The sequence below is a fragment of the Podarcis vaucheri genome, assembly GCF_965113315.1.
Source record: "Podarcis vaucheri genome assembly, chromosome: 3".
In the NCBI taxonomy this organism is placed as follows: Eukaryota; Metazoa; Chordata; class Lepidosauria; order Squamata; family Lacertidae; genus Podarcis; species Podarcis vaucheri.
Window position 1 is genome coordinate 52,985,689 of NC_138761.1, and position 27,303 is coordinate 53,012,991.

Sequence of the window (27,303 nt, forward strand, 5' to 3'; positions counted from 1 at the left end):
AGGATTCAGTAGTTTGTGTGTGTTAAATCTATGGTGTGTCAAATGTATGCACATAAACACAAACTCAAGATATATTCTGTCACCCCAGTTAAGAAAAATAGCGCAAACCGGCTTTGCTCACAGCTATGCTTCCCTCCTGCTGGAATGTCCTAATGGCTGTCTTTGTCGTTCCACCACAATATAGACCTTGCAGAATGAAGTCAAAGGCATGGAGAAGAGGGCAGCGATGACTCATGAAATAGAAGAGAATAGGCAGGAGGTACAGGATCTTGTGCAGAAATCCAGACTGGCTTTAGCAAGAAACGAAGAGTAAGTTGTGTAAGTGTGAAATGTTTATACAACACACACACACAGAGCCTTAACCAGGGTAGCCAATATTCTTGTGGGTTTGGTAGGCACAGCACCAAGGCCTAGACATAGATTTTGCCAAATGAATTGGCCTGCAGGGATGTGGGTAGGGAATTCAATTGGCACTTACAGGTGAACATACCCAACCTGCACTTTCTGAAACAGGATGCGAAGAAAACTCAGCCAACTTTTGAAATTTGCACTTCTCTGAATTTTGCGATGTGGTTCTTCAGCCACACAATGTGCTGTAATATGCATATACTAGGGTAAATGGATTGGTGAAACTAACATATAAAAATACATGTAATAAGGGGCCATGGCTAGGCAAAAATACATAGAGTTGTGTATGTGAGGAGACATTTGCATGAAAATGCTGCTTAATCTTCAAGAGGACATTCTTATTATTATAAATAATCAGAAACTGATGTGGAAATGTGCAGAACTAAATTTAAGGGTGGAAAAATGAAAAACAGAGAAACCAAAAATGGACAGATTTGCTTATATCCAGAGTTCCACACCTTCTGAATGTTCCACTATTGTCTTTCAATAATGCTATTAATGGGGCAGAAATAAGTAACTGGTACAGACAGAGAGCTGTTTTTGGTGGTTGCTCCTGTTTCTGTCTTTCTTCGGTGGCTCAAAAAGTCTCACCCGTTTTACTTTCTTACTTATCACATCATAATCCACTTGGCACAGAACAAAATTTTTTGGCTGTGAATATATGTGGTGTCTTAGGCTCCACGCCTGCACACAGTTAGGCAGCTTAACCCCTATTCATGCCAATGGGATCTAAGTACATTTGTGCAGTGCAGTTCCAAAATTACTTACTTCCAGTTGCATTCAGTTCAACAGGACTTGTTCTCCAATAACAATGTTATGGACTTGCAGGCTTAATCTCTTGCCAAAAGTCCTGGAACTTATTGGCCCTTTTCCCAGTAAAAGCAGGATGTGAACAAAGTCTGTCATGCTTTCTGCTTCTCTGTTATATCCATGAATATTCATGCCCTCAGAATGATATCAACAGTATATTATTAAAAGTAACTTTGAAACCTTGAAGGAGACTTCTTGGTTGCCTGCACTAAAATCTTGTAGGGCTCTTAAAATGATTGTGTAGAGACATCCCTGATGAATCAAGGAACTCACTTCACTTTCTGGCATTGACAAATGTTCAGAGCTGTACATGTGGATTTTCAAATTGTCCCATATGATAGAACTGGGGGAAAACTATGTATGTTGCTAACCCCAGAAATGAGCACCTGCAATTTGTAGGGCTGAGTGAAGCCAACCTAGTTTGATGTGCACTTATAATAACGTCAGCCTTTGCAAGGAGTGCTTCCCCCCCTTTGTTTTGTTTGTCATTCATTCATTCATTCACTGATATCCTGCCTTATGGCTTACGCCTGACACCCACAAAATACAATACCCACAAAAGGTAAACATGGAAATGACTGGAGAATATGGCCCTTGTTGTTTATATTTGAGAAAAGGGCAATCAGGAGAATCTGATTGCTATCCAAGGGCTTCTGCCTTTCATTCATGCAGCTAATAAACTGGTGGGTGAGCAAACACACAGTGCACATTTGGAGTCATTTTGCATTTGGAGTAATCCTCATGTAAACACATTCAACAGGATCAGCTCTTCCACTTTTGCTTGGGTCTGGCGTATATTGTGCAAGTCTTAAAACACTGCCACTGCTGGACTGGAATGAATTAGAGGCTTCGTTTTCCTTCTTTTACATTTCAGATTAAGAAATGAATTGGAAATGGAGCTGTGGATGAGCCAGTCTTATGAAAAAATGACGGGTGAGTGGTAGCTTTGCTTTGAACAATGGGACTGATGTGTTGTATGCTTTATGGATCGTACAGAAGAACTGTAAAATCAGTGGGCGTTGTCCAATGTTGCACTCTGAGTTTGACTAATATTGTGCCATAGTTCTCTACAGTGTCAGGCTGCTGAGAGAGACATCCTGCTGAGGGAAAAGCTACTTCACTCCTTTTCTCTCCTCAACCTGTTTGGCTTTTGCCTTTGGATTGCAAGGTTGCAGCTGCAATGCTCCATTCCAAACCACCATCATGTTTTTGCACCTGCAGAAAAGGAACGGAAGGAGGCGTCCAAAGCAAAGACTCCTGTCCTTTCCAACGCTGAGCTACTTGCATCCTTGCGATGCCAAGTTATCACGACATGGGAGGAAATCCAAGCAATGCAAAAAGAAATTAAAGAAACGATGGCGGTTGCTGGCATCGCCAACATCCGAGAAAAGACCGTTAAAGAATTAGAGGTAAGATCCAAGGGTATAATGAAAAGGTAGGTGGGGATATCACCATGTTCCATTGTGTTGAAGGTGGTATGCCTTAGTTTTATGTTTCTGGGCTCTGTGATTCCGTGCAAGGTTGTGATCTTGCAAGTTTAGCCTGAAAACATGTGTTTGGGAGCTCTGTGAGCTCACACAGGTCACATGACTCACACAGGAGTACAGCTGGGAAGACACACACCCTGATTTCCAGCAGCAACAAGTTGGAGAGTGTTAAGTTGTGGGCGAACATATCAGACGACACAGCGATTCTTCCAAAGCAGCTCTTTATTTATAAGCTGGAACAGAACTGAACTGAGGAGCTCAGCCGGCCTGCTTATATAGAGCTCCACTAGAATGCAACAGTAACCATTTTCTGTAACTAGCCAATCACTGAACGTCACTTTCGATCCTTTATTTGCATGCAAACTATCCAATCACTGAATGTCACTTTCGATCCTTCATTTGCATAACTATCTACAGTATCCCCCTGCTGGCCCAGGGTGAGAACTTCAGTACATAACAGAGAGTATGCAATTAAACACACACACATCCACTAAAACATGCAGATTGTTAAAATAAGAACAGCACAGCATCAGTCCTTTCTTTAAGAAACAGCCACTTCCCAAAAGCCTGTTTGAACAAGAAAGTCTTCACCTGCCAGAAAATAACAAGGAGAGAGCCAGTATAACTTTTCTTGGAAGGGAGTGCCAAAGTCTGGGAGCAGCCACCAAGAAGGCCCTCTCCCGTGGCCCTACCAAGCGTACCTTGGTTAAGGTTAACCACAGCTTAGGGTTTGGATGTACTGCTAAACTGTGGCTAGCTGAAATCAGAAGCAAAAGTGAAGCAAAAGTTTACAATCTTCTCATTGGAGGGAGAAACTCACAAACAAAATGAACTGTGTCAATATTTCATGGCATTCTAGAAAAGGAACAATGGCTAGGAACAGTGAATGAATCCATGACAAAGGAAAGGGGATGATCATCTCTTTTTGTTTTGTTTTTTACACACTTTATATATATCTGAGCAAATATCAATGTATGTAGGTGGAAAACATGAGCTTCCTGTTATGTTATTTGAACAGTGACAAACTGCCCCTCAACATTTTATTCGCCTCTTGTGCAATACCAAGCAAGATGCTAATACCAGCTCAGACAGAGCTTAGCAGCACCTCCCCACAATCCGGAAGGTGATTTTTTAAAAAAAGTGTAAGGGATTCTGGACAAACTTACAGGAAGCTTGAAAGTATAAAAAATGGTTTGAAAGTATTAAAAAAAAGGGGGGCTCCAATATTGAATTCGTAGTGCTGCTCTTTACTTTTTGACATTCTTATGATTCTATAGGATTATGATTTTAGCCAAATTTTACAGTCTTTACTGATCAAAAAAGATGGCAAGATGTTTAAGAAGGTGCATATTTATGATTTTTTACAGGGTGAAGCATCAAAGCTCCAAGCATCTAACAAGTTTCTTAAAAAACAAATAGGAGTAAGTTTGATTCATTTTTAGTCAAATACATCCATTCAATACATCAAAAACTGCATCATTAGAAAGGGTACTTGCCCTATGGCTACTAAAGGTTTTGGAAAATGGTTTATCCGTCTGTCTGTTCTTTATGGGTTAAGATACCTCGTGAGATATCATTGTCTGATTGTGTGACTGATCCCAAGATAGAGGAGTGGGTTTTGGCCCATGTTTGGACACTAGTGGGTGCCATTTTGAATCAGGATGGTGGACTGAAATATTCCAGACTACACTGCAGCAATCTGGGGTTTTGTCAGGACAGGAAGAAGGAGAGGCAGGCAGACTCTACAAAGAGCAGTGTGGGACTTTTTGCAAAAGGGCTTTCAATCAGCCCATGCTGCACTTTCTCACTAGGATAATTACATAATCCACTTATAAATTTCAGGCCGGGTACTTTTCACAAGTCTGCTATATATTTTCTGCCCACTATGCATTTGGACAACGCTTAACTAGCATGATAGTTCCTCAAACAAAAAACAAACAAACAAAACAGATTTCTATCTATGTTTAGATACAGTTGGATGCCATTTCGAATCAAGATGGCAAACTGAAATTTCCAATACTGCACTGATTTTAACCACTGAGTTCAAAACTTTTTTGGTTTCTTAGAATTCCCGAGCTGTGCCATGTGCAGAGCTGATACCACCAACATTTACATATATAGACCTATATATATGGCACTCATTTCATCAGTATATGTACGTCAGCATCATTAAGTCACATATATAAATATCTATAAGTTCTTTATGTAAACAAATAGCTATGAATAAACATTATATATCTGTATCAGTCATCTGTGAATTGCGTGGATGTATATTATATCAACCAATTTGTTTCGAGTAAAGAATCTGTCTCATTTTGTGTTTCTCAGGATGCTGAACAGACAATCACAAGTGCATTACAGAGGCAGAAGTTTAGTGAGAAAAGCCAGCGGTGAGTCTGAACGTTCTAATAATAAACTAGGCAAGGCTTAAATTGTGCCTGAGCTCACTCAGAGTCAGAGTAACCTAGGGCTTAACTATGGAGTGCATTCAGCAAGAGCAGATGAGAGTGACCCTGAACAACTGCATTTCTCTCATTATTGAGTAAATGTAGAGTCCCCACAGATCAGGCATTGGAAAAAAGGTCCCCGGATCAGAAGGGGGTGCTTCCACATAAATCCGAGTTCCCTAATATTTTATTTTTTAACAAATCTTGAGGACTGAAGCCAGATATGGCTCTGTTCTTTATACTACCTGCCACAGATTGGTTATGGAATCCCCCTTACATTATATTTACACCATGCACATGCTCACAAAAACATTAAGCAAGGCTGCAGTCTTCTGGACACTTATTTGGAAATAAGGCCCCTTGAACTCTGTGGAGTTTACTTTGAGTTACACCTACATAGGGACATGTGCCATGTTAGGGATTGTGAGGAGAGCATGCACGATGTATTCAGTCAAGGGACTTGTGCCATGAAGAATCGGCCATACACTTTTGAGTGCCAGCCACCCAAACTGCAGCAAACAATCACTGTTTGTGACAATCTGTGGTGGTGACCCTTTGAAAGGCCTTATACCAACATAACTGATTCCTCTACAGTTGAGAGGTGAACAAACAGTAGCTCTTTCTGGGACAATTGGTGTGAGAGCTTTCAGTAAGTGCAAAAAACAAAACAAAAAACAAAACAAAAAACAAAACAAACAAAAAACCCATCAGAGGATGGTCACCAAAAGGTTATTTCTAGCCAAACTTCCATTCATCCATTTGTTAGTCACTAACAGTCAGTGAAGGGATTTTGTACAGATGGAGAAAAACATGTGCTGTTATTCAGCACCATGAAGAGAAAAGCTAAGCCTGCTCTGCTTTGATGACATCGGAAAAGGGAAATGCAGAAGGATATGAACAGCTCATTTTCATGCAAGAATAATGGAATTTGTTATGTCAGAAGTTAAAAAACCCAAATCAAACCACAGTGGTGTTATTTTAAAATCATTGAAATATGGCTATCCTAGAGGTTATTGGCAATAAAATATTAAGGCAATTAGCAGCTGATAATAGTGGGATACAAGGTTAATTAGTCTCCTTTATAGGCTGTTAATTATTAAAAGTAATTAGCCGGGAGACAGTTAAAGAAATGCCCTTACTAAATATTTTTTAATGTGTTAAACTTTTAAGACGATTTCCAATTTTGCTCCCAGTGAAAGTGTGCGTTCAGATTCCTTTAAATTGTACCATGCCTTGGAGATATTTGCATAATAAGACAGTTTATAAATGAGGGTACTCCCAAATTTTGCCCTCCTTTTATTATGATTCTCATTTTGGGAGCTGGCGTCAGTCTCCTTCATTATAGATTAGGGAATTTGAAAGGCTGTGAGGAGCCTGAGAATCAAAGTCTGGGAGGCATAATTGAAGGAGGGTGTCTAATTGCGTGAAGTCAGAACTGGATCATCTCTCTCCCCCCCTTGCCCTTAGTGCTCAGAAGCTTATTTAAATGGCATTAATTAGCGGCAAGGCACAGATTAATAACGAGACTATTCAGTCCCCAAAGGAGCAACTTCTTGGGTGCTGTGTGATGTTATCTGATGACTGAAGGCAAAATGTGTGACTAAGTCAATATTTACCTGCGCACAATATACCCAGCTGGCTTAGCTCTTGTTACCAACTCTCCGTAATATAGAATCACACATAGCCCAACCCACCCATGAACCTAAGCAAGAACTAGAGGAACGAATCAGATGCATATCCAGATGTGCATTGGGATGAATGTGCATGCATGTATGGATACTGCCTGTCCACACTGAATTGCTTTCAGTAGCCCACACATTTGAAACACACATCTCCAGCCATATTTTGATGCAGTGGGTTATGCATAAATCCTGTATCTTCATTGAAACTGGGACTAGATTAGGATATTAGAGTTGGAATGGACTACAGAGGAATATTCTTATATTTCTATTCACTCCCTAAATCAACATATGTAAGCTCGAATCTTGTTATTATTATTGCTGCTGCTGCTGCTGCTGTTAAATTTCTTTATCCTCCACTCTCCCTTTGAGATGTCCAAAGTAGTTTTCATTGGGGTCACATGCAATCCCTCATCCAGTGGCTCAGGGGACATACTAGACAGAGAAGAGGTGCATTGCAGAAAAGTCCCTGCTAACAAAAAAGCTCCTGAAGACTGTGTCAGCTTCAACCCAGGTAGGAATTAGCACTTGTAGAAGATGAACACCCTTGACCTCATCCAGGCTTCCCTTTGTGCCATGTTTCTAAGCACAGTCTGTGCTTTAAAGCTCTGTGTCTAAACACTTTTTTCTTTTATTTTTTTGCCCCAGCGCTTTCCCCATTGAAACCCACTCTTACTTACTCTTACCACTGAATCAGAGCAAATGACAACCCACAGAAAACCCAATTTTGCTGGTTGTTCCGATTCAGCTGCGGAAATCAGCGGGGGGCAGGGGAGCTGTCCAACCCAGAGCTTGAAAGTACCGATATTTGCCTAGAAAGCAGAGACACTGAGTTCCACCCAGCATGGGGGGGGGGAGCTCGACGTGTGACATCACATATGTGATGCACACATGTGATGTCATGCGTGTCAGGAGGAGCCTGCGAGTCCTGATGAGGCCCACCACCACTGTGAGGGGGGACAATGAGGCTCGCCACTGCTATGGAGAGGCCCAGCAAGCCTGCCACCATCGCAGGAAGGCCCAGCAAGACCAAGCCACTCAAGATGGGGGGGGGCTCAACTCCACCCAACATACTTTGGGGGGGGGATAGAGTTGGTGTGGGGCAAAAGGTAAGTGTGGAGGAGCCCTAAGAGCCCATCTCCCAAACATGCTCTCACTATAAGGAGGACTCTCTGTATAGATGGCATCATGACAGGAACATTCTGGAACAGTCTTGGAGACCACAATAGACACAGAACATTGCTTCTCCACAGAACATTGCTTCATATCCTATGAAGTAAATGAATGAAAGAATTGATTTCTGATGAACACAGACCAGAAATACAGACATATACGACAACAGAGAACAGGTAAATAGGTTAAAATTAAACTCTATAAGCTAGAACACGGTAAATAGTACAGATATAAAACAATCGAAATATGTATGATAAAACCTTAACCGCTAATTTAAAATATGTGTGCTAAGACATTGACCTTTGGGTTCATTCAGGGCTTTTCACCTTAATTGTATAGCAACAGCAGCAGCAGCACAGAATTTAGCCACTTTTGAGGTAATCTCTGGTTCCCTGTTCTCTATTAGATATTTTAAGTTGTGGTCATCAGATCTGCTTGGGATTCGCTGCATGATTGGAGTGATAAATACTGAAAGTATATCTCTGTAATAATGGCAGTATAGTAGGACATGAATAACAGTTTCAACTTCCTTCCAACTGCATGGGCATATTCGCTCTGAATATGGGAGGGCATTGAATCTGGCAAGGGTAAAAGATCTTCTAAATTTGAGTCTTTCTAGCTTAGATAAATGAACAGTTGACAATTTTCCCTTGTACATTGTCTAGTGCTAAATCAAGATGGAATAGTGAGAAGATGGGAGAGCAAATTACTCTTTCCCCACAACATTTCAGGCTACTCTTTAATAAAAAAGTAGAAAACAGTTTGGTGGGGTGCTTCAGCCAAATACTTGCCACAGTGGGTTTTAGCCACAAGTGTGTTGTTGTTTTCATTTGTTTTTAGGCATCTGTGGGGGATGGTGGAGGACTTCTTGACACCTGAACGAACAAAAAGATGCTTTGTGCCACTAGAACAATCATCTTCTGATGATTCTTTGTGATAAGAATGAAACAGTACTGTGAAAAATGAATGATGAGAGATATTTGAACTTGTGCATTGTATGCTACTTGAAAAAACAAACATACTAGAAATATGTCTCTATTCTTTAGCATATGTGAACATGTATTATGACTCTATAAAATGCTAATTCGGTTTCCCATAGGTTGCTTCTTGTTCTGATAGAAAATTTCCCACCATACTTGAAGTTTGCTGTGGCAAATCTGGGTTCTGTTGCCATAAACAACTGAAAACTGATTAATTACTTTCCTTTACCCAAGAAGTAAAGTGAATGGCAGACAGACGATACAGCAGTTACAAAATATGTACTATTTTCTACTTCAAAATTAAGTCTAGAGTAATCTTTCAAACTTTTCAGTGGATGGTTTGACTGTACGGATATTTTCCACTGTGACTTTGATTTATTCCCCTGAATGCCATTAAATGGCACATATAAAATCAATCCACTGACTGTGTCATTAAAATCACACACTAGCCCATCTTCCAATACATGTTCTCAATCTTCCATAAAGTTAGGTTTACGTGTGATTTGATTTTGGAAATATTTATGTGCCCTCCTCCCCAACCACTGTACAATTATGTTTATGCTACTGCCATTGTTGTTTTTTAAAAACCAGCTGATGCAAAGGACCAATTTACTAATTCATGTGGTATAAGTCTCAAAGTAGTTTGTGCAATTTTTTGTTTACTGGAGAGTCTATCAGAAAAAAAAGACTAGCTCACATCCATTACAATTTCTTTGATAACCTCCCAAATCCTTTGTACCATGATAGGATTCAATGTTTATTAGCTTCTTGGAGCAAATCATCCAAGACACAGCAATAGAGATGAACAATTCCTTTTCCTGATAGACCCCTCACAAAGAGCTCATTGCTTGAAATGCATTGTGATTTATTTGAACCACATTAATAAATTGGTCTCTCTTCCCTGTTGCCATTCTCTTTGTTTCCGCTTTGTAGTCCTCTCCCTTTGATACATTTTACTGTTTTGGTTACCTAGTCATAGCCTGTATACCAGCAATGGATATATAAAGATGAAGGCATTTTCCGCATTTGCAGTCTGATCAGAATTATTTGTGACATGCGCCTCTTTGGCTTCAAAGGAGGTGTAAGGCTTGCCTTAGTTAATTCCACTTCCAATGTGGAAATTTTAACAGAAAAAGAGCTTTTTGCTGTGCCCATAGGAATGGCGGGGAAAAAGATTCATCAGGTCCAAAGCCCATATGGGAACTCATATTTGGGGGACCAAGGGCTCTGGGTAGGAGGAGGGAGGAGATGCTGTATGAGTTGGTGTAAGACAGTGTCGGACAGCCTGCCTTTATCAGGTCCAAAGCCCTGCCTACACGGCCCAGCTAGGATTCAGATCAACAGATGGCAGGAAAGCCCACCAGTCTCCAGTGACTGGCCTGGGAATTCCCCAATGGCCGACCGCCTAACCTTGGCAATGCACCTGAGGGGAAGGAGCCTGGCATGATGGGCCACAGCAGCCATCCACCCTGTGACCGGGTAAGCAGTCATGATCAGTCAGTGAGTTGCTGTAAGAGTGTGTAGTATTAGTTACCACAAACTTCACTCCAATGATGCCATCGTAGACGGAGGTGCACCTAAAAAGGTAAGAGCCCTGCAGGATCACCTAGCCCACATTCACACCGTACATTTACAGTGGTACCTCGGGTTACATACGCTTCAGGTTAAAGACTCCACTAACCCAGAAATAGTGCTTCAGGTTAAGAACTTTGCTTCAGGATGAGAACAGAAATCATGCTGTGGCGGTACGGCAGCAGCAGGAGGCCCCATTAGCTAAAGTGGTGCTTCAGGTTAAGAACAGTTTCAGGTTAAGTACGGACCTCCAGAACGAATTAAGTACTTAACCTGAGGTACCACTGTAAAGCCCTACGATAGCACTTTAAACAGTCACGTCTTCACCCAAAGAATTCTGGGAGCTGCAGTTCGCAAAGGGTGCAAAAAGCAGTTAGGATACCCCTCTCCCTCTCCCAGAGCTACATTTCGCAGTTCCTTGTGAAGAGGGGTTGATTATTAAACCACATATATATGATTTCATCTAAAATTGCTAGGCACTTTTCAAGAATTAGAAAACACGGGCTTGCTATCAAAATATAGATACTGTAGCCATCTGTTGCATGCCGCATCAATGGTACTGGCTTTCTCCAGAGATCCTGTAATTGCAGTTTGGTGAGGCAGGCTTTTAAAAACTTCCAGCCTGCCAAACTGCAGATCCTAGTGTTCTCTGGGGAGAGGAATCTACTATCAAACCCAGTCCGAGGTCACAATCCAACAGGGTATTATGTGCACTGAAATCTGCTGCTTTGATGTTTGCAATGTAGATCTACCCAAAGATAATCCCCCACCAAGTTATGTGGACCAGAGTCTAAAATTATCTAACTGCATTGCTGGATCCACTACTTCACATCAAACTCCCAGAGAGAGTTTGATGCAACTCTGCACTCCTATACACCTTCAAGTGAGTCAGAGCTCCCTCTCCCACCCATTCCCTCCCTCCTTCCCTCCCTCTCTTGGCACTCTCTCCCCCTCCCTCCCTCCCTCCCTCCCTCCCTCCCTCCCTCTCTCTCTCTCTCTCTCTCCATACTGCTGACAGCTACCTGTCAAGACAGATCTCCAGGTATCTCTTAACCATTATCTCCCTTCAAGAGACATCAAAGAGCATTCTGGACTATCAACCTGCAATCTGTCTGACAAAAGAATGCCTCACAGTATTACAACATCTGAAGGCATGGTCCAAAGTACAGCACTTGTAAGTCCATTGAGTCTAGTGGGGAAGAGATTTTAGAGAACATTAACTTGCCCACTGAAATCAAGCAGATTTTAAAAATGCTATATATTGGATCATATGCAGAATGATGCATTGGTGTGCCTGTGATATATGCTTAGAAATAAACGGCCAGGACTGATAAAAGATATTAACACCACAATGTGTAATCCCTATATTCTGCAACCAAAATAGCACCAGATTTGTAATAAACTAGGCAAATAAGATTAATATCCATAAATTTAATAAAGTGATTTGTTTCTATTATATACATTTTTACTTGGCTCACCACAGCCATGGCTTACTTGAAAGTATAGAGCAAAGGTCTGGATACTGGGACAACATGTGAGCAGCCACAAAGTTGGGCAAAGTGGTGTCCAAGTGCTGTTCCTGTCTGTAACTCATAAAGGCCGCCTGAGGGAAATCTAAAAAATGTGGAGCAGCTCCTGTCAGATGCTGAGGAAGGTGAGTGGATGGGTGGTGAGCACTGGAGAAGCCACCACAACCTCCTTTCTTCACTTCTTGTCTGGATTAAGCCTCAGCTTTTTTTCCTACATCCAGGCCTTTGTTGATTTCAGAGATAGGTTTTGGACTTCAAGTGATTTCCCAAGTATGATGGAAGGGAACTGGGGGCTTCATCAGCGTATCAACGGCACCCAGCACCCAACTTGTCAGACAACCTCTGTCTGTGGTTTCATGTAGCTGTTGAATAACATGGGGAAAGGCAAGATAAAGTTTTGCATAGCCCAGTGTTTCCCAACCTTTTTTGGGCAAAGGCACACTTGTTTGATGAAAAAAATCTCGAGGCACACCACCATTACAGCCCCGTGACGTCAGCGCGCAGCGTCACGCCGGGAGGGACACACAAAAGTGTAAGTTTCAATTTTTTCCCCTCCCCCTTGCTGGGGAACCTCCAAGCTTTGGGGGGGGGGGGGAGGAGGCAGCAAAGTGAGGCAGGAAGGAGAGCGCGGCTTGGCTGGGTGAGCTTTGGCAGGGGCAGGGAATGAGAGCCGCGAGGCGGGCACTGCGGACGGAGGCGCTGCCCGCCGAGCTCGCAGGCAGCCAGGCAGGCAGACGGCGAGAGCCCCACGCTGGGCGGCCTCTCCTTGTCGCTGCCGCCCCGCCTCTCGCCGCCCGACTCGCCCGCCTCCCTCCAGGCAACATCTCGCGGCACACCAGGCAACATCTCGCGGCACACTAGTGTGCCGCGGAACAGTGGTTGAAAAACACTGGCATAGCCAGTGTTTACATTTTTATTTTTATGTAATTGTTCCCTATCATATGCTCTAATGTAAACAAAGATATATGCAAGCACGTTAAACAGTTCAAAGAGGAAAACGTGTGCATTATTAACCAAATCTCTGGCACATGGGTCTCTGCTGTGTCCCAAAAGTGTGGCCTGGGGGATTTGGTTAGTTGCTGCTGTGTGCAGGCTCTTTGGCCAAATCAGGAAGAAAGTTTGTTTAACCACTAACTCAGCTTATGGTGAGTTTCTGCTGGAACAGCTGAAGACAATACAAAGGCAAAAGCAAAATTCCTCTGTTGGGTTCCTTTAATGAGATACATGCACTCTTACTTTTAACAGACACAATCCTACTTTTGATTCTCCTGTACTGGATTCTGTGATGCACCATGTATAACAAATCCATTTCAATTGCATTTCATCCCATTTAGGCATTACAACAGCTCTGGCTATGCTCAGTTTTTTCTGAAACAGCTCATTTATTTTCAAATATCCACTAGATGGCAGTGGAATCCAAGTGATGGCAGAATACACAGATAGAAAAAACGATGTTAAATATATAAAGAAACTTCTAAAAAAGGCAGTAGCTCACATGAAATTTGAACTGATATGTTGTTACTTCCTTACTTGTAGTACTTGGATGACCTCTGAGTGTATAATAAGAGAAGACTGTGTAAACATTATGATTGTTCTAATGAGGTGCATTTTCATGGGACTGACTACTATACCAACTGAGGATGTGGATGGAGGTGGGCACATTTGAATATTCCTTGCATGTGGGAGGCTGGCAGATTGTACAGAAGGTTAGGCGGCAACTCTTAGGTCTTGGTTATGCTTTTTACATAGGCAACATTCAAAAATGCAGTCTGTGCTGCCTGCATCCTGAAGTGATGCAGTCCAGGAGGACAGCTGTCACTAAAGTGACAGAAGAATGCACTGCAGCGCCACTTTGTCCCATTAGAAATGCAGAACAGAAAAGCTACATCGTTTTGTGAGCTCGAGTAGTCATTCCACTTCTGGGAGAACTCATGTCCCTTCAGTTGCTTTAGGGCTGGCAGGAAAAGCTTCTCCCACCTCTTTTTATTTATTTTTTATTGCATTTATATCCCATGGTGGCATCCGTGGTGTCTCCCTCTCTCCATTTTATTCTCACCACAATCCTGTGAGTCAGGTTAGACAGCGACTGGCTTCATGGCTGAGTGGGGATTTGAACTCTTGGCCTCTCAGGTCCTGGTCTAACACTCCACCCACTATGCCACCCTGCCTCTCTCAACACCTGGCATCTAGCTTCAGGGTGGCTCAGCAGTTTACTTGAGCCAGAACTCAACAGATCAAGGATTTATTTGTTCTTTTTTAAAAAAAAAGAACTGAAAGGATGTTTGCAGCTAGGATGACCTGACTTTCAGATATTATCTTATAAGCCTTGAAATTAACTGATGGATATAGGCAAGCTGCAGCACTACCTCAGCCTAACCAATCTCATAGGGTTGTTGTGGTGATTAAATAAGGAAGGAGGGGGGCATTCACTCCACAGTGAGCTCCCTGAAGAAGAAGGTTGTATTCCATCCATCAATATCTGCTGAGGTTTGAGTTGGGAACCTTTGGATCTGTCTGCTGCACCACTGAACTGTGTATTACAGTAACCACCCATGCAACTTTACACCCTCGGGGGTTGGGTGGGGTGGAAATCACTTCACAAAATTGGCTATCAAGCATTTAGGGGTGGTGGATCAGGAATACCTTGGGAGTAGGGGTTAGATTTTTTTTAAAAAAGCCATTGCTAGATTAATCTATTGAGCATTAGTCTCCTAGAAATAGCTTTGTCAGTGAGGTTAGCTTGCATTCCTTGTTCCTCCCACATCATAACCTAGAACATTACTTAGAAACCTAGAACATTACAATGCTTTGAAAGCTGAGGTAACTTTGGTATGTTTTAGGGTTATGATTTTACCTTTTTGTAAAACGCTTTGAGGGTTTTTTCTTTTTCTTTTTTGTAATCAAACAGGAAATAAAATAAATAAATAAATAAATAAATAAATAAATAAATAAATAAATAGGGTTTGCCCATTCCTTACCCAAATGAAGTCAGGCACGAAGAAGAGCTCACCTGGTGCTATTTTCTTTGGCCTCTTCCTCTTTTCTCACTTGTGGGGCAGGGCTGCATCTCCGTGGCAGAGCATTTGCTTGACCTGCAGAGGCCACAGGTTCAATCTCTGGCGTTTCCAGGTAGGGCTGTGACTGACTGACTGACTGGGGAACCGTGACTGACTGGAATCCTGCTGCTGTTCAGTGTGGACAATACCAAGCTGAAAGGATTGACTAGATCAATGGTCTCTGACTCAGAATAAGGCCCCCTCCCATGTTGCCTGTGGCTCCCACTCTGGATGAGAACTTGAAAAACTTATCCAGATCCCAGCTCTGTAAGCTCTTTGTCCCCTGGTCACCACTTTCCCACCTGCAAGCAGCCGTTTCCGCTCTAACTTCTGGCTTTTCCGAGACTGCTGAGCTCTCGTAAGCAAACTTTTTGCTCTGCTAGGCACCGAGTCAGCTCATATTGAGTGAGCAGTCAATAAGAGGCCTTTTCTTTCATGATATTAACTGGTGAGTTGGGTCTGCCAGGCTTAAAGGCTAGTTCATCAAAGCGAGACCGAAAAAATAAAATTAAAAAGCGTCCGCATTTAGTTATTCTGCACATGCGGGTTGCCCACACAACTAGGAAATGTAGAATAATGTATTTGATGCAGGAAACAGGCAAAGAGCCTTATAACTCCCCAATCAGACTTTAAAGAGATCTAAACAGCCTGCTACTTGGTATAGTAAAATAAATTATAACAACAAAGCTTTAATGGAAATGATTAATCTCTATAACATTCTTCAAGAAACATAGCATTTTTTTTCAAAGGGCTTCTCTTCTTTTGCTGTCTAAATGTTCAGCACACCATTTAATTATTAAACATCAATGGCAAGGAAAAAATATATTAATTATGCATTTGCTAGACCACAAAAGCTATTTTAACTGGCTACAAAATGATTTAGTATGCATAAAAGTTAACATTTAATAATACCACCAAGAACATTTGTTTTAAACATTTCCATGTCCTGTTCTGGTCTAATTAATATTTAACTGTTCAAGAGATTAGTTATGCTCTTTCAGTTTCTTACTGTGTTCATCTGAAGTTTTTATTTAGCAGTCCTTGGACTGGGGTTGTGTAATACCTGCAAGGAGAAATTCCTTTATTTCATGGTACTGAAATGCTGTTAGGTATGGAAATGTTTGCAAAGAATTGTGGAATTTCTCCATATACTCAATCAACCAGGATGCTACAGTTTCCAGTTCCTTGTTGATAGGAAAACATCATGCTTAGAACCTGTGCTGCCAGCCAATGCCTAAAGAATATGGATGTGATGGAGACTCTCACAGATATCATAGGCATCCGTCCAATGGAATGAGAACAGGAGAGGACCATGATGATAGAAGAACCAGTAGAAGCCCATTACCTTTGGCCAATGGACACCCACAGACACTGGTTGCATTCAGTGTCCCATCTATGAAAAAAGTGGTTCTTCCATTTGTGGAAGGGAATGCGACCCAATGGAGGCTTCCTCTGGAGGAAGGTGGGAGAACATAGGTGCTGGCTCCAGGGGACCGAAGCCCTTTGGGTTTAGGACCAGGAAATGGTCTCATGCAATTTCCAACAGGGCGTCTGCATTTTGTTGGGAAAGGATGAAATTTCCTTCTTTCATGTCCCTCTGGATTCACTTTTATTTCTGTAGGACACTATCAAGTTCAGTGAACTCAGATCCCATTTCTTGTGTTGACACCGTTTTCTCTGCAGACAGCCAATCTGTGAGATCCTGAAACGGTTTTCAATAAATGTGTAAAGGCGAGAAATGAGTGTCTCTTAATAAAATACATGTTAACAAGTGCCTCTTGCCCGCCCAAGACACACTCATGCGCAAACCTGACAGTAGCAGTGAGCTTCTCCTTTCCCCAATGCAAAGTTTTTCTTTCCTGGAAACACATGCCGCATTCCTGTAACAAAACAAATACATGTTGCACACTGTTTGTATGTCTTTCCTCCTAGACGAAGATGATCAGGCTGAAAATCCATTTGTGAAGACTAGCTGTATCCTGAGTATAATATGTTGCCTAATCCTCCTGAACACTAGGGTTCAGTCTTTGATAAGATTTCACATACAGCTGAACATCATCTTCCTCTTGCTAATCCAGAATTTAGGGCCCTGCAAACGAGATGTTGCCCTTCCTAGAATTAACACATTTAAAAGTCTGAAAGGATGGTGTTGGCGTGAGGCAAGGAGTATAAGCATTGACCTAACTGGAAGCGTGGAATGCAGTTGGATTTAATAAAGGTTCTGAGCAAAGGGACAGGACTTGATCAAGAAGAAAGCCTTGACGGCTTTGACAAGCCTTTTCTTTAGTCTCTTGAGCTAATTGTGTCAGTTGACAGGTTTGCATCAGGGTACGTTGAAATTCTGACAGGCTAATTTGAGCTTGCGGTTCCAATGAAACACACATACGGCACTCGTTATATTTAGTGACAATCAGTGTCATTTTCTGCTTAAATGCAAGCGGCTCAGTACAAATGTTCAGCTAGCTGCCTATCAGCAAATGCGAACCTAGTTTTTCAATGGAGCTGAAGCAAAAGTGTGTGTGTGTGTGTGTGTGTGTGTGTGTGTGTGTGTGTGAGAGAGAGAGAGAGAGAGAGAGAGAGAGAGAAGGTTTGTAAAAGGAGACTGGGAAAAGATGAATATTAAGCTGCTCTGATTCTGCATTATTCCTTTATTTCAGCTATTTCTAAGGCATCTTTCAAGACTATAGGTGGCTTATATTTATAACAAATATGCAACAGGTTAACATTTTCTTTGGGTTGAACTACTGGCTAACTTTGCAAAATCCTGAACAGAAAGTGTAAAGGATAAAGAATAGGAATAAAATATGAAAGTGATGCAGTCAGGACTTAGTAAACCTAAGGAAAAAGTTTAAAGGTATAGACATTAAAATGCTTTCCAAAATAACTTTAAAAAATACAATAATGAAGATTATGATAATGTCCTCTGCATTGGTCTACTCTTGGGGACAACTCAGAAGCTGAAGCTAGTGAGGAATGTTATATATTGAGTGGCATGCAGTCAGAGTCATATTACTTCTGTATTGGCTGCCTGCCAATTTGTTTCTGAGTCCATTTTAAAATATTGATATTGGCTTATAAGGCCCTCAGTACTTGGTGGAGTGTCTCTTTCCTGGTACGTGCCAGTTCAGCTACTAAGATTATTACATTACTCCAGCATTGGAATGATGATCCGAGTCAGTTTTCTTGGTTGTGGAACTCCTGGCCTCTGGAGGAACATCAACCATCTTCAGTTTTTTTAGTTTCTCATTTTGCCCAAAACATCTCTTTGTGTCTGCTGCAGTTTTTAGTTTAAGGGGTGGTTTGGGGTGCCTGAAAGCATAGTTTCAACTTTAGATGTTGAGGAGGTTTTACTTCTTTAAAAAGAATATTTATGCTGCTTTAAAATGGTGCTCCTGTTACAGACCGAAGCAGCAGCTCCTGCAGGCCAATATTAATATGCTCATTACTATCATGTCCTGTATGTAATTAATGTTTTTGCTGGAGATGTAGGGCAACACGTATGAATTTTACCTTTGTAGGTTAATTTCTACACACCTACCCACACCCCTGTCTTTCCTCCAGCCAGACAAACAAGAGCTATTATCAGAGTTCAAAGACACCTTCCAGTCATGCAAAAACAGGGATACCAAGTAGGGCCAGTGAGAGGTGTGGCTTAGAGAGAGGAGGTGTAACCTGGTAAGAGTTCATATTTGGTCTCTGGGCCTAAGGTTCCCCACCTTTGCCTTACTGTTGGAGAAGTAAATCTCATTACTACAATGCGCCTGGAAATTGATGTTTTAAAAGATTGCCTTTGCTTCGGAGTTTGTCCTGGGAATAGGAGATGATGGGATTAAAATGCTCCCCAAGGGTACATAGAAAACCATCTTTTCCAAGTAAAACTGCCCTTTATATATTTAGTATTTAGCTTCAGTCATTCAGTTTTAAAGCTTGGTTCTCCACTTAGTTAAGTCAGTTTTATGCCTGATTAGCCCCTAGCACCAGATTTATGCTAGAACAAAACTGGTGAAACTGTGTGGAGAATCATGGCTTTGTTTCCTTAGGTTTGCTGCCATTTTTTTGTACACACCCGAAAACATAGGAACCCATTTTTTTGGGGGGGGCAGATCCATCCACCCATCCATTGTTTCATTTGTAGGCTGCCTTTCCACATTTCAAACCATGCTCAAGGCAGCTTGCAACATGAAAAAAATAATAATACTTCACTACAATGGAACAAAAGTAGGCATAAACAATAATACATTAAAAAAATACACAACCAAATGAAACAAATTCCGCATAAATCACACAAAATCTAAAATAAAGATAGAAAAACCAACAGCAACAATGGCCCCAATAAACCCCCACAAACAACACCCTAGCCCAAGTGTCTGTTCAGCAGACTCAGCTCCAGGCCAGGTAGAAAAGGCCTGTAAGGCAGGGTGCAGGTGTGCTAGGACTCACAAAACCAAGATGGCAACTTTGAGATTGTCTCAAAGGAGGACGAACCTGGTTCTGTGCTTTCGATAGTGTGTAGAAGAGGGAATTGCAGTGAGCACGCCTAAGCTCACTGTGGCTGTACCTGCCCTTAAAAGAGATGAGCAAAAGTGTGCCTGAGGTCTTTTTAAAGCTCATCTCATGAAATCTGGCCTGCAGTATACCAATCTGGATTAATACCTCATTTCTGTATAATTGATTCTTTAAAAACATACCCAGCTGCCTAAATAATTAATTGTGTTGCACACTCTGGCGATGGTGATGATTTTGGCATGCTGCTTTGACTTTATTTTAGACAAAAAAGCGAGAAAACTCTCCTGGCAAGTGTAGCAGGAAACTTTGCACCCCCCCCCCACCCACTCGCCACCCCATTCAGAAAGCGTCAGTGTAATTTATGCCAATCAGCATGTACTTTGATAAGTCTGCTGAATGGTCTGCAGCTGTTGGAGCAAACTCTTCCCCCTCCTCCACATCCTTTTCAGGTTCTTCCAGATGCTGCCTTCATCTCTGGAGTGACAGAGCACTTCTCAAGTAGACGAGGAGGCAGCTCAGCCAATGATGATTACCAGGCTGTGTGGGTGAGTGGCAGAGAGGAGCACCCCCATCGCTCTCATCACAGGAAAGAAGCAAACAAAAGGGTTTGATTAGGACCGGAGGGGGGGAGAGGATGCTTCTCTGCCAGCGAGAAGACATTTCACTAGGGTGGCAGGGATTTCCATGCCGCTTACTCAGGATGCTTCAACGGAACTACTCAGAAGTAAGTGGTTTGAAGACGGATTAGATTCCTGCTGATGTTGCATTTGATTGATGCATATATTTTTTTAAGAGCGGGTAGATTTATCAGGAGAAGGGAATGAGATGGCTACATACATATCCAGCCTCCTAAGGCCAGGCTGGGAAACCTTTGGGACATCAGATGCTTCTAGGCTCTACCAGAGCCAGAATGAAAAGGCAAAAAGAGTTTGGCATGTCACTTATAGGCCAAACCCATATAGATCAGCACATACCATGGTGCGTTATAAGCAGACAGTCTGTGCACTGTAGAAAGAAGGCTTAAAAACACGTAGTGCCTCCAATACGTCATGAATTCCACCCTACAAGGTGTGATTTTGTTTGTCCTTAGTGTAACAGTGGGGAACTTGTGGTCATCTGGATGATGCTAGACTCCAGCTCCCATCAGCCCTGCCGAGAAATGGCCTCTAGTCACATCAGAAGGAATCCTCACTAAGAAGCCGGTGTCCTATAAGCTCTCCACAGACAAATCAGGACGAATGTTGAACAACCAGGCCGTCTGGAAGAGACTTGGTTGTGGTGGGAGTAAGGATGCTGATTCCCTCAATAATCGAGCTTGCACTTGAGCTGAGCCCCATCGCCACCTCGCAATCATTGTGAATCAATCAGGTATCCTGTGTGTTAGCGATATTTAGCAGAACGTCATGGAAAAAACAACACATCAAAAGGCAACTTATCAAATGCAACCCATTTCAGTGTCTGCTCTGTCATGCTGCTGAAATGTGTATCCCCTTGAATTCTGCTTAACTGGGGTCACTGGCAGAGGAACAGGAGTGCAGAGGGAGTGGACCGCCCCTGGCACCATTGTTCTGGTAGGGTGCCATCGCAGTGGCCCCCTGACACATGTCACACAGACCCCCGCGCGCCAAGCGCTATGCCCTTGCGGGCGCCATGCCCTCACGGGTGGTGTACCACGCCCCCGGGATGTGTGTTATGCCCCCGAGGGCGCCAGCCACGTCCCCGCCTGCTCTCCGCCTCCGGTAGTGGAGCATGCAGCTTCGCCACTGAGTGGGGTGATGGCAGGAGCCATTAACATTCATTGTTATGCTCCTATTCCTGTGACCTACCATGATTATGTAGGGTGGTGGGGAAGGTAGTAATGATGGATGGGATGGGATTTGATGGAGTGGGTAGTAGTAGTAGTAGTAGTAGTAGTAGTAGTAGTAGTAGTAATAATAATATTAATAATAATAATAATAATTAATAATAATTAATAATAATTTATTATTTACACCCCACCCATCTTGCTGGGTTTCCCCAGTCACTCTGGGCGGCTTCCAACAAAATATTAAAATACAATAGTCTATTAAATATTAAAAACTTCCCTAAACAAGGCTGCCTTCAAATGTCTTCTAAAAGTCTGGTAGTTGTTTTTCTCTTTGACATCTGGTGGGAGGGTGTTCCACAGGGCAGGTGCCACTACCAAAAAGGCCCTCTGCCTGGTTCCCTGTAACTTGGCTTCTCACAGTGAGGGAACCACCAGAAGGCCCTCAGCGCTGGACGTCAGTGTCCAGGCAGAATGATGGGGGTGGAGACGCTCCTTCAGGTATACTGGACCGAGGCTGTTGAGTACTTGAGTTAATCCTACCATCTGCAAAATCAAGTTTGCTTAAGTCTGTGTCCTGGTGAAGAAAAACTATCCAGGCCAGCCCGGAGAAGGTCGATGGAAAGAAAAATAAAGAGAACACAGTGCTACCATGATTAAACCGCAGACATGAGAAAATGTACAAACTTCAGGCATGATGTGACACTTGTTAGTGCCATCCCTCCCACCATACAAAAGCAGGCCCAACTACTCAGTTCAGGATCAATGAATTAATAAACTTTAATAATAGCCAAATAGTGGGGATTTTTTATAAAAAAAGAACAACAATTAGCTCACCGTTCCATCCACTTTCTTTGGGGTTCCGCTTCTTCAAAGAACTCACAAGTCATTGCCAACTTCTTTTGTTGACAAAATACCGTAAGTATTTGCAGCTTGATTTAGAAGGGTTGGGAAAGTCTGAAGCACAAACTGCTTTGTCAGCATTGCAAGAAGGTGAGAGCAAAAACACCCTCAGACATGCAAATTACAATACCCCTGGGGGCGATCAAATGGATACTTGGTGAAGGTCAACAATGATTAGCAGTAGCAGAACTGCAAATAGCCAAATCCATTGCGTGAGGAGTTCTCAGAACACAATCTGGAGGAATGAAGTCAATTACTTCATTTTTTCAGAATGTGGGAGCTGGTCAAGCTGACACGCGTAAGGACACTGCGAGAACTGCCCCCTGCCCCCCATCTTGAACAGGCACATGATTGCGAACCCTACAGTGACGGTCTCCTCTCGCTATCATGGGACATTTAAAGATATGCAGATAGTCTCCAAGCTACAACCTGAGAAGATTATGCCCTGCCATAACAGCATATTCTTGTGGATCAGCTAGGCTGTACAGAATGAACATTTCCCAGGTAGTTTCAAAGGTTAATTCAGTAAGAGGTCCCTGGCACAGCCTGGCTCACTGCCTCATCCTTTGTAAATGTGTGTCTTCCTAGATAGGGATATAATGACTCTCAAATAATCTTTCTTTTCCTGGTGGATTTTTGGTGGCTGCCTTTCTATTTCTTTCGCAGCTAAGAAGGACTGTTAACATGTAGGTTAAAGGCAAACATCTTCCGTCAGTCAGGTGTAAATGAAGAAAAACGGATCTGGGAGATGGTGGCTGTAAACAGTGGAGACAAATGAAATTAGAAATAGAGCTATAAGGTATTATACAGAGGACTTCCTCCTACCATGAGACAGATTGCTGGATCTTCTCAGAGTCACCTAGTAATTCATTGGGAACCAATCCTACACCCATGGATATAGTCCCATTCTGGGTCCTGTTTCTTGGTCACACTAGAGTGTGACAGAACCTTGGGGTGCACCTGACACCAAGATCTCATATGCATACTGCTTTAGCCTCTATTCTATTCTATTCTATTCTATTCTGTTCTGTTCTGCTATTCAACAGTAAAATGGACCCCCTCCGAAGGTAGTGGACTCTCTACCCTTGGAGGTTTTCAAGGAGAGGTTGGATGGGCATCTGTCAGGAATGCTTTAGCTGAGATTCCACATTGCAGGGGGTTGGACTAGATGACCCTCGGGGCCCTTTCTACAATTCTATGATTCTTCATCACATTATACGATTTATTTTAAAAGATAAAATAAAGCTGCTTTTATTTTTTTCTAAATAAAACAATCCCCTCATTATGAAGGCTTACCACCTTATATAAATTTAATGAATGTACCTATTTTTATCATGAAAAAAAAGTGCTTAGGGTCACCTTGGCACTGACACAGGCATATCTGATCACCACTGCACTGAGCAGTGCTTAGGTAGTACTCACTAACCAGGCAGGCTTAGATAGTACTCACTATCTAGATAGTACTCACAGGCTGCATTTTGTACATGGTTGATTTGGGCTTACCTCCTGCGGCATCCCAATCATTTGCAATATCCCTGCCAACGCTGCTGTTCCTTGGCAGTGGCTTGCAGTGATATGGAGGTGATCCACTCAACTGAGATGCTTCACACAGCCATCCCTGTGCAAAATGATACTTCCCACTAGGTGGAGTACTGCCATGCCAAAGCATTTGTGAGCGAGGACCACCACATGGGGTAGAATAATATGCCAAGATTGGCAATGGCCTGGATCCCCTTGTTTCGTATGAATTTTTGAACACTCCGTTGTAATACGGGCCACCACTGAGCTCTGGGCCAGTGTGGCCCACAAATCAATTGTACACTTCAAGGAAACAATTCCCCCCTTCTCTCCCTCTCTTTTTAAAAGACCTACACTGCATATCCTCTGGCTCCATCATCGTGGAAGTGTTGAAGCTGATAGACTGCAGCTATGAGGAATCCTTCCAGCACAGAGCAACACATGCTGAGGATCGTCACTGATTCATCTCTATGCCCCAGACACACACTGAAGCCCCTCTAGTGTGTGGCATGTGACTGGTAAACAAGAATAGTATGCAAAAAGGCAACAGTAGTAGGAAAATAGCCTGGGAGTAACTCTTGGAATAAAGGGACGCGGGTGGCGCTGTGGGTAAAACCTCAGTGCCTAGGGCTTGCTGATCGTATGGTCAGCAGTTCGAATCCCCGCGGCGGGTTGAGCTCCTGTCGTTCAGTCCCAGCTCCTGCCCACCTAGCAGTTCGAAAGCACGCTTAAGTGCAAGTAGATAAATAGGTACCACTTTCTAGCAGGAAGGTAAACGGCGTTTCTGTGTGCTGCGCTGGTGCTGGCTTGCCAGAGCAGCTTCATCACGCTGGCCACGTGACCTGGAAGTGTCTCCGGACAGCGCTGGCCCCCGGCCTCTTAAGTGAGATGGGCGCACAACCCTAGAGTCGGACACGACTGGCCCGTACAGGCAGGGGTACCTTTACCTTTACCTAACTCTTGGAATGGTTAGGAAAGATCTCCAGGGTTTGGCCTTGGAAGATGCTCCTCTCATAATAATGCCACTGGGAGAGCTTTGCACGAGAGAGGAGGTAAACTTGCACTGCTATAACCATGTACGGGAATGTCTCTCTTGCACTCCAGTGACATGCGCTTCAAATGGGTTGTGTGATATGCAGGAGGAGTTCGATTAAGGCCACCAATGCCACACAATTTAAGAAAAACATAAGCCCCAGAAGATGGTAATGTTAAATGACACCTCCTTTGAGCTAGATTTTGGCACGTGGTCCAGGGCAAACCTATGAGCCATCTAGCTTCCCATGACCTTGGCCTCATATTCCCGGCAACTGTGTCTTGGGGGCAGATGCCCATGTCATCTTGAAACATTGTTAGATTTTCTCATCACCTGAGAAATAACCACTCTGCTCATTTTTTAATGTTTTTCTTGACAAGCCTCTAAGATGTTGTTCATCCTTCATGATATCCCCATTCACCTTCTTCTCACACTTCACTGACTCTTTTCTCCTTGCTGCCATCAGAAAACCTCAACGAATCCTTATGTAAGCAGCACAATATGGTACGAAACTATCGCTTCAGCAGCAACAGCAAAGGAGAGTCTGGCTGGAGTTTCGGCTCCCAAATTAAACACCATTTCCATGGTATGGATTTCAGCCTTGGCGATGATCTTACAAAGCAGAATGCCCCTTTGCACGATTTTCTTTTTTTAAAAGCTTCAGATAAATGCACTGCTTTCAGATCAACAGCCAATCGATATCACATTCTTTTGTTACTGTTGCCTCCAAGGAAGATGTTAAGGGTTGTGCTTGCTTATGGCTGTGACCCCCCAAGATCCTTTATCAGGATAACTAGCTTGCGTTTGCTGCAATCCATCTTGATTTCTCCTATGTAGTGCCCATTCCTGAAAAATGAAGTGTCTGTATGAGTTAGGTTTTCAGGGTGGCAGGAGCAGAAATGAAATTGTTTGCTGCTCATTTTATTTCGAGAAAGCTGTGCTCTGAATCTTAGGATCAAGGATGAACTCTGTTTGGAGAGGCTGCCTATTGTGCTTAAAGCTAGCAAACACAGAGGCCGCATCTGTGTACAGAGCTGCATGTCAGGGGTGGGAAACCTCAGGCCCAGGCACTGCATGCCACCCGACGCCTCTGTATCTGGCCCTCAGGACTCTCCCAAGGTCACACACCCAGTGTCATAGTGTGTGGAGGGCCACAGGGGAGGTTGTCCCAGGCACAAAATGGTTAGGGGTGCAAAATTTCAACACCCGGTGCGGCCTCAGTACAGCTGCAGACTTACTTGTGTCACTGGGCTCCATTGGAAACATGTGAGCCAAGAAGTGACCTTTCCACATAACAGAGCAACTCTTCTTTTCTTATCCCTGCGGCTGCGATCTCCTGGGTGACACGGATGCTGTTAAGCAATTGAATGAGCATGCGTACCCTGTCTGTTTCTCTCCCTCCCACCCCTCCACGTGGCCCCAGGTGCTGGCAACCCATGCTACACCACTGAACACTCCCTCCCGAACCATGCCACTTAGTGGCCCTGGTTTGCAGTTTGCACCCTCCTTGAGTGCTAAATATGTCCACAAACTCTGATCATGCTTCTTGCTTGTCTAGATGGAGGATAGAGAGGGATGTGTGTGTCTGTGTGTATGATAGAGCCTACTGTGTGAAGGTAAAATTCAAATGTGTAGTGTCTCCTCTCCTACATTTGCTTCTGATCTTGCCCACCACTAGCCTGTGGTCCCTGGAAGGTTGCTTAGAGATACATGTGGCCCTTTGGCTGAAAAAGATTTTCCATCCCTGCTGTATGTTATGAAAACTAAGACAGTAGGCAGATCTGCCTTAGACTAAGCTTGGGCTCTCAGTACACAGCCACATTCCTTGTCAAATAGTGTTGCATCAGTGGCTAGAAGACAGCTCCAAGCAGGATGCTACAGTTAATGATTCTCCTCCCTCCACTTTTCTTTATGCATCCGTGCCTAATTTAGTGAAATTTTGATCCAAATTAACTGGTATTGTGTTGAAGTATGTGTCTTAAATCCCAAGACACATTGAGCCAGATGAAATGAATGTTTATTCCCCAACATATCATTTCTTAACATGAGGTTGAGCTACAAAGTGGTAGCTAATATTACTATTCTTTTCGCAAAAATGACACAAGGTTGCTTAAGAAAAAAACTGCTGTTTGCTCAGTTCGGAGGTTTCCAGCACACACTAAAGCACGCTGTGTTTTTTTAAAAATGTAATATGCCATGAGATCATGAATACAAAGGTTTTCACTTTCCTTTGGCTCTTTATAGAAACACAAAACTTTGAGATACCGTATGTTCATACATCAGCACAGCATAACTTTGTCAATAGTGCAAGAGTTCCTCTGAATAACTTGTTTATTCATTATCCATCATCCTGATTTGCTTACACAAAGCTTACAGGGAGGTTAGACTACGTCTGATC

At 42.9% G+C, this 27,303-nt stretch overlaps 1 protein-coding gene across 1 annotated transcript in view; it reads left to right on the forward strand.

Annotated features, from left to right (window-relative positions):
- The window catches only part of LOC309528115 (cAMP and cAMP-inhibited cGMP 3',5'-cyclic phosphodiesterase 10A-like), a 114,176-nt gene extending 104,286 nt beyond the window's left edge, over window positions 1-9,890 (forward strand). Inside the window, exons 25-30 of the mRNA XM_082215376.1 lie at window positions 185-309; window positions 2,093-2,151; window positions 2,440-2,627; window positions 4,073-4,126; window positions 5,034-5,095; window positions 8,845-9,890. Of these exons, the coding sequence (XP_082071502.1) occupies window positions 185-309; window positions 2,093-2,151; window positions 2,440-2,627; window positions 4,073-4,126; window positions 5,034-5,095; window positions 8,845-8,941 (585 nt within the window). The 3' untranslated portion in view covers window positions 8,942-9,890. The remainder of the gene's footprint in view (window positions 1-184; window positions 310-2,092; window positions 2,152-2,439; window positions 2,628-4,072; window positions 4,127-5,033; window positions 5,096-8,844) is intronic.
- Window positions 9,891-27,303: the final 17,413 nt, after the last annotated feature.